This window comes from Diabrotica virgifera, chromosome 7 (assembly GCF_917563875.1).
Source record: "Diabrotica virgifera virgifera chromosome 7, PGI_DIABVI_V3a".
NCBI classification, from domain to species: Eukaryota; Metazoa; Arthropoda; class Insecta; order Coleoptera; family Chrysomelidae; genus Diabrotica; species Diabrotica virgifera.
This window is the reverse complement of record NC_065449.1, coordinates 190,777,494-190,785,263: the sequence shown is the minus strand read 5'-3', so window position 1 is coordinate 190,785,263 and position 7,770 is coordinate 190,777,494. Positions and strand designations below refer to the sequence as shown.

Below are 7,770 nucleotides of genomic sequence, written 5' to 3'. Positions count from 1 at the left end.
AAATTAAATGCTTTTGGCTTCAGTCATCAATCCTTACAATGGTTCAATAGCTTTTTAAGAGACCGCACACAGCAGGTGAGAATAGGTTGTTTTAATTCAAATATAATTCATGTGACATCAGGAGTACCTCAAGGAGCTCACTGTTCACCTTTGTTACTTAATATATTTGTGAACGATATATCAGAATATTTTAGAAATTGCGATTTCCTGATGTTTGCAGATGATTTGAAATTATTTAAATTCGTAGATTCAAATGTTGATGAAACATTAATTCAAGAAGATTTAGACCGGTGGAGTATTTGGTGTGAGCATAATATTTTGCATTTAAATGTTGCTAAATGCTGCTATATAAGCTTTTTTAGAGGTAATCAAAAATATGATACTTCTTACACAATTAATGAAAATGAATTGTCTTATATTAAAACAATAAAAACTTAGGAGTCACATTTGATGAGCAGTTGCGTTTTGTGCAACATATAAATAATGTAACAGTAAATGCATTAAAATCTTTGGGCTTTATCATTCGCAACTGTCTGAGACTATCTGCATGGGCTTTCAGAACAATATATTATGCTTTGGTTGTATCTAAAGTGGAATATGCATCTATTGTATGGTCTCCACAATACCAAGTTCATTCTACTACGTTGGAGAGATTGCAGAAAAAAATTTTGAGATATTGTGCATGCAAATTAAACATACGCATTACTAATCATGATTATACCTATATTTTAAAAACACTCCACATGAATTTATTAAAAACTCGACGAGAAAACTCTGATTTGGTATTTGTGTTTAAATTAATAAATGGTTTAATTTGTTGTTCTGAACTTCTCCAATCTATTAATTTATATGTTCTCTCCAGAAGTCTCAGACATGTTGATTTGTTTTATATACCTTTTCATCGAACAAACTATGGTATGCATTCGCCCATTGAGCGAACAATAAAGATTATAAACGAGAATAACTTGGAAATGTTTGGTGTCTCCTTGGCTGCTTTTAAGAATCGGATTAAAAGAGTTTGACAGGTACTTTTTGAAGATATTCTTCTTTAGCGGCGAATCGATTGAGGGTAAAATTGTACATGATCCGCGCGCCTGCGCATACTGACAGTATGTAGTTCTAACAGTATGTAGTTCATTGCGAATCTTTCAATATAGGTATGTATGTAATTGACTATATATTTCATGCAAATAAGTCATTAAAAGAATATATTAGTGGTTTTAGGAAATGTATTATTTATTATAATTCTTGTGTTTTTGGATTTGTGTTTCCCTGTAATAATATAATAAAATATTATGTAAGCATAACATTTTTACACTATATGTCGCCATGTTGTGTAATTATATCCGAAACTTACATGTCTATTTCTAGGGCCTCGCTGGAGTAATGGGAAATGCGTTAGCACTGAGATTGGAAGGTTGCGGGTTCAATTCCTGGGCGATTCATATTTTTTTTATTTTTGGTTGTTTTAATAAAAATTTTTTGAAAGTGGTAGATAAGAAAGTTAGTTTGATTTTTAAATAAAATACAAATAACCTTTTAAGTATATTTGCTTCGTTTAAATTACCTATTATATAATAGAAGAATATCTTCTTACGTGCGTACAAAGTACACACACATTCTTTTTTTGTTTATTTTAACTGGTTTGTGTAATAGACCTAATATGTGTGATGGATAACTATTAATATTTCGTTTTTGTTTAATGTGTAATTAAGATTTATTTTACTCTAGTTTAGTAGAAATTACAGAGATTGATTTTATACTGTATATTTTGTAATGGGGGTAATCCCGTATATAAATAAATAAATTAAAAGGAACTAATCTATCGTTCTAAATAACGCCAATGAACTAATTAAATAACGCCAATGGTTAATTATTTGTAAGAACCAAAAAGTGACTCCCAAAAATGACTAGTTTTTACTGTTAACGTGATAAGCAATATGTATGGTCGATGTATTTGAGAATCAGTTAATGAACCGTTTAGTCACCGGTACTCTCATTTTTTCCTCATTTAATACCATTTAGTTCAAATTAGTATATAAATCGAAAAATAAATATCTTACACATATTTTCCCCACAGTTATCTGTTCATCATTCAGTGACCATAATGAAGACTTTGGTATGTATATATAAGCTTAAAAGTGATTAAAAATACTTAAAATTATATATTACTAATATCTATTGTACTTTCTCATCTAAAAACACGGATTTAAATAATAGATTTAGATTTTCTCGTAAACAATATACTTCTTCTGTAATATCTCTATCTTGGTTTTTAAGCCTTCCGTTTTCTTTCTAGATAGCTATCATGAAATCATGAGTCTTTTATTTTTTTATATTTTTTGCCAGATTCAATCTTATACCAGTAGAAATAATATTTTTAGTTCTGATCAAACACTTATAATTTCAATAAATACGTTTTTGCCTATTTTATTTTTGTCTACTTTTTCTGTTCACCAATATTAATCGATTGAAATTTGTGATTAGATATTTGCAATTTTTAAATCTAATTTTTCACTGTATAATGATCGAAAATAGAAATTTGTTGTTTCGCCTTTTCATTTCAATACCCGTTTCATTATGAATTTTCTTCTTCTTTGTGTACCGTATCCAAATTGTTGGCGTGGGTAGCTTCCATCACAATTTGCCGATATCATATTCGATCTTGCGTGGCATGTATTAATTCATCTGCTGATAAGCTAGTCGCTAGTCCATTGACGAAGTTTTCGGAGCTATATATTTCTTCCTACTAATTCCTCTTTTTCCGTCGATCTTTCCGTTGAGTAATGACAGCAGTAGGTATCCATCATCTGCTGTCTCTCATTATATCTTCTTCTTTTTCTTTTTGTATAGACATGACCCTGCCTGTTTTCTCAATGTGCCTCTAGTAAGTTGTCGTTTCATGGTTTTCTTTGTCTTCCCACTGATCGTCTTCCTATTGGGGAACCGTCTCTCGCTGTCCTTACTACTCTATTTCTTGTCATTCGGCTTATGTGGTCATTCCATTCTATTCTTCTGTTGCTTACTCAATTATTAACGTTGTCCACCTTGCAGCTCTGTCGTATATCTGTACTTTTAGCTCTGTCCCATACAGTCTTACCATCGATTTTTCGGAGGGTTTTCATCTCCGCTGTTTCGAGAAATCTTTTTGTCCTCTCTGTGTCGGGTCCTGTTTCTGCCACGTATGTCATTATTGGTGTGATGACTGTTTTGTAAATTCTGCCTTTCATTTATTTTCCGATATGTCTATTTCTCCATATTGTGTCATTCAGGCAGCCTGCGGCTCTGTTTGCAATATTCACTTGATCTTCCGCTTCTGTTCCGAGCCTTTTGTAGCTAGATAGTGTGATACCTAAATACCTAAACTACATCACTCGTTCTATTATCTGACCCTCTAGCTCCAGTTTACATATTATTGGATTTGCTGTTATAACCATGCATTTTGTCTTTTTTTGGGGAAATTAACATGTTAAATTGGTGCTGAAGATATTTAAGTTTTCTCTTTTTTGTCATCTTCATCAAGTCACCTTCGCCTTGACCTATTCGGTTTAAGACTTCTATGTTTGAAATGCGTTGAACCCATGATACTTTGAGCATTCTACGTTATGACCACATCTCGAAGGCTTCTAATTTGTTCATCATATTTCTTCATGATTCATATTTCACGTCTGTCTAGTAATAAAGGATGCACATAACATTTTAGAAACTTGATCCTTAGTTGTAAGCTCAGTTAAGAATTGCTCAGTATAGATCTAATGCCCGATTTCACCAACGATACATAAACAGTTGCCTTATTAAGTAATTCTTATCAATAGGAACTTCCTAAGTCAATACTTAAGAACAATATCGTTTCACAACTAAAAGAACTGCTTATCTAGGAAATTCTTTCCTAGGTATTAATTCGGATACGTTTGAACTCTTTTTGATAAATAAAAAGAAGAATACGATGACATTACCTTACTTTTCGATTATTTGTCATTATTGTTTGTTTGCCAAGTTGGTTTTATTCAGTTTTATACTGTTGTAAATACTTTACTTAGAAGTTAGTTATTTGTGAATTAAGTTTGTTAAGTTTTGTATAGGCGCGTTTACATGTATCCAGTAACTGGCGCCAGTCGCACTGGAACGACAGTGCTGGCATCATGTAAACGCTTTTTTGTTCCAGTCCAGCGCTGTCTGCCAGCGCTGTCTCGAATAGAAGGCTGGTCTATTTTTCGTGCCAGTGGCACTCGTCCGCGTCCCCTCTAACCCCGTGCCAGTGGTTGTAGACACGTGTAAACACAGCGTTCCAGTCGCTGGCGCTGTCGTACCTGTGGTTTCAGTGGCCGTATTAGGATTTTTAATAAGAGTGCCAGTGAGATTGGCGCCAGTTACTGGATACGTGTAAACGAACCTATCCAGCGCTGTCTTAGTCAAGCACTCGCATTCCAGTGAGACTGGCGCCAGTTACTGGATACGTGTAAACGTTACTTTACTTATATATGTACAGTGAAATTTAAGAAAAGAAAAAGTTGTAAATTTCACATATGATGAAAAATTAAGGTTAGTTGAATTGTCATTAATGAAATAATTTTAAAATAAATAATATGTTGAAAATTGCTTCTTTCAATTATTAATTTTTAATGACATACTTTTAGTGATATTATGAATGGATTATTGAAACACAACACTAGTTTGTTAGGAATAGGTAGACTACATAATTTTGTCAATAGACCGGTAAAAAACTCCAAACGATTTTCTATATTTTCCAACACGTATTATATTATTAATATAAAAGAAAATACACAATTACAACTAATATACCTAATATTACAGAATAACTGAAAAATTAAGGTAAGCAAGCAAGCATAGTGATTTAACCCAGCCTGAGAGACTTGCTCACCACTAGAGAATGACATTCGGGTGATACAATTCATTGGGGCGAGGAGGATTAACTCCCGTAAGCAGGAATCACTCCACCCTGCTTCAATGCTCCAGACCATCCACTTACCCCCCGATAGCACACTGATGCGCTATAGGGGCTCTCAATCAGCAAAGTGCTTATCATATGGGAGTCTTGGGTACACGGACTCCCATATGAAATTCTACCCCGATCAATGCAGGCCAGCGTGAGGCGCTCTATTCCCGCTATCTCTAGTGACTTATTTTCGATCTGTTTTGCTTGCTCGGGCGCCGAGTCCCCGCTCTGGGCTATGTCCAGTTCGGTGACTCGGCGCTCGAAGATATGGGCCCCTCATGCCCGTTTTTTGGGTTTTGTTACTAATATTTTTTTGTGGCTTTCGCCTATTGTTAATATTTTATTGATTTGTTTAGTGGCTTAAGCCGTTGTTAAGTTTTTTGTATATTGTTTTTGAGGGATGTCTGAAACGTATAAAAATCAACATTAATAAATATAATGAGATGCCAAAGGTGAGCAAGTTGTCTTCTTTTGATAGAGCTACGATTATCTAGCCTTTATTATATATTTACTAATATTTGCTGTTTGGGTCTCCTGTGTTTCCATCTATGGTACACATCATACCTTAATATCTCTTGCAGAATCTGGTTTGGTTGGTCTTCTAGCTCAGCAAATTTTGTTCTGGCTTTTTCTTCCATAATATCTAGCACTCTTATTTGTTTTAGGTCTCTAAATAAGAATCGTTCGGCGACGTATCTGGGCACGTTTGCAGCTTCTCAGGGGCAGTTGTTGTGTGCCGCTTGTATCTTCTTTTTGTTACTTTGACTTGTGTGATCTTGTGTGAAAAAAATTATCTAAATTATAATCTAAAAAGACATAGTGTTTGATAAAATACAAAAAAATTAGACCTCTAGCCACCTCCAAAAAGAAATTATACGCATTTCTCCAAAAAAAAAATTTATATTTTGAGGTTATGTACGCTTAACCTACGGATCTATAAAAAATAGACATGTTTTGTAAAATCCTCAACAATGCCTATGAATTTTTTGAAATTTTAAAATTAATTTCATCCCACCTAAAAAAGAATAAAAACGAAAAATAAAGGTTTTGGTGGTGGGGGAAGGGGGTAGGGACTGGTGTGTTAAAATTACGCTATTCTTATTATTTAATCACACACAATTTAAAAAATTGAAAAAAAAATGAATTCTGGGAGTAAGGGAGGGTACTTTTTATTTATCCCGGCCATAAGTGGAAAGTTTGAGTCGCCACTGTCGACGCATGTGCCACTAAAAAGTGACGGCACAGTGGTCATAAGTTTTCTTTAAGGTTTTACTATTTAAGTTATAGGGCCTTATCGTGCCTAAAATGATTAGCAAATTTCACCTATACCGGCTTCTAGTCTAAAAGTTTTTCGCTTCATTAGAGAAATATATTATAATATCACGTATAATATCATTATAATATCACGTAATTATCATCACAGGAAATATGAGTTATTTCAACACTCACTGCTCAAATATGCATTAGAGCAGGGGTCACCAATTGGCGGACCGTGGTCCGCATCCGGACCGCTGGTTAGTTTTGTGCGGACCACCATTATATTCAGAATAAAGTGTTTGGCAATTTTGAAAATGTTTGGCCATGAGATTGTGTACTATGTTTGGCTCAACTTATATGTGCGAAGTCGCTTTATCAAGAATGAACTTTATTATAAAATACGCATTTTCGAGGCTTGAAAACTCATGTAAATTATTAGATTTCAGGTTGCCAAGTACCTAAATTGAAGTTTATACATTTAATTTCTATACTCTTATACGCAGTTGCGGTTTATTTCAGTACAGACCGTTGTTTTTAATCGTAAATTATACGCTAGGGTGGGTCGTTTATATACTTTTTTTTTAATTTCAAGACGCCTGTAGTTAAAAAAGTTGCTATTGGTAAAATTATCTTGTACAAATTTTTTTAAATTTTTTTCGTCACTATTTGATCCCCCCGCCAGCCCCCTCAAGAAACAAAAAAAATTAAATCAACAAATTAATTTCCCTGTATTTTGAAATGATGCAATATGGTTCTCTTATTACCTAAAAAAAATTATTTTTTATTTTTAGATATATTTAGGCCCCCCGCCAGCCCTTAAAGCTTGTTTCGCACGGGGAGCTATACTATAATATAATAGTATATTATATCATATCGCTCTCATAGTAATGAGTGAGGCTGCATACATGGAACAAATGCTTCCCTGTGTGCAGGCTCACTCATTACTATAGTCAGCGATATGATATACTATGTAAATATAAATGTACATTATACTATAGCTCCCCGTACGTGACAAGCTTTGGCTAAAAACAATCAAGTACTTTTCCACTTTGGAGCAGCTCTTCGCTTATTTTGTGGTTTAAAATATAAAAAATAACCTAGAACCCACCGCGGGGAGGTAGCTGCCATCGAGCTCCATCCCTGCCCACCCATCCACACAACCATATGAGCAATTTTTAATTTCCTACTTCATAGTCTGATTTGCTATTAAACTTTGGCATGTTGCTTCTAGATGCTATAGTTGTACGTATTCAACCATCCCTATTAGTAAACCCACATACGGCCAAAAATGCCTCCGTCACTAATTTGACACTTTTTTGACCAGCCTGTGTATGGCAGGATAACTTCCATAAATCTCCTTCTGGATAGCTACCAGTTTTAATAAATTCTTGAATGTCTTCATCAGCCAGATTTTTCGTCATTAGCGGCTCCGATTATCTGCACTCTTGCCAATTTATTCAATCAATCTAGGATTCGGCTTCAAAATTATTGAACTTGGGAATTTGTATCCTTGAACTTGTATCCTAATTTTCTTATATGACTACGTGAGTCAAAGA

The 7,770-nt window shown here is 34.2% G+C and overlaps 1 protein-coding gene across 3 annotated transcripts in view; it reads left to right on the top strand.

Moving 5' to 3' along the window:
* The first annotated feature begins 1,913 nt into the window (after window positions 1–1,913).
* LOC114326356 (PE-PGRS family protein PE_PGRS16-like) overlaps window positions 1,914–7,770 on the top strand; it is a 90,333-nt gene continuing 84,476 nt past the window's right edge. For all 3 annotated transcript variants that reach the window (XM_028274694.2, XM_028274692.2, XM_028274691.2), the window contains exon 1: window positions 1,914–2,119. In XM_028274694.2, the coding sequence (XP_028130495.1) occupies window positions 2,108–2,119 (12 nt within the window). In that variant the 5' untranslated portion in view covers window positions 1,914–2,107. The remainder of the gene's footprint in view (window positions 2,120–7,770) is intronic.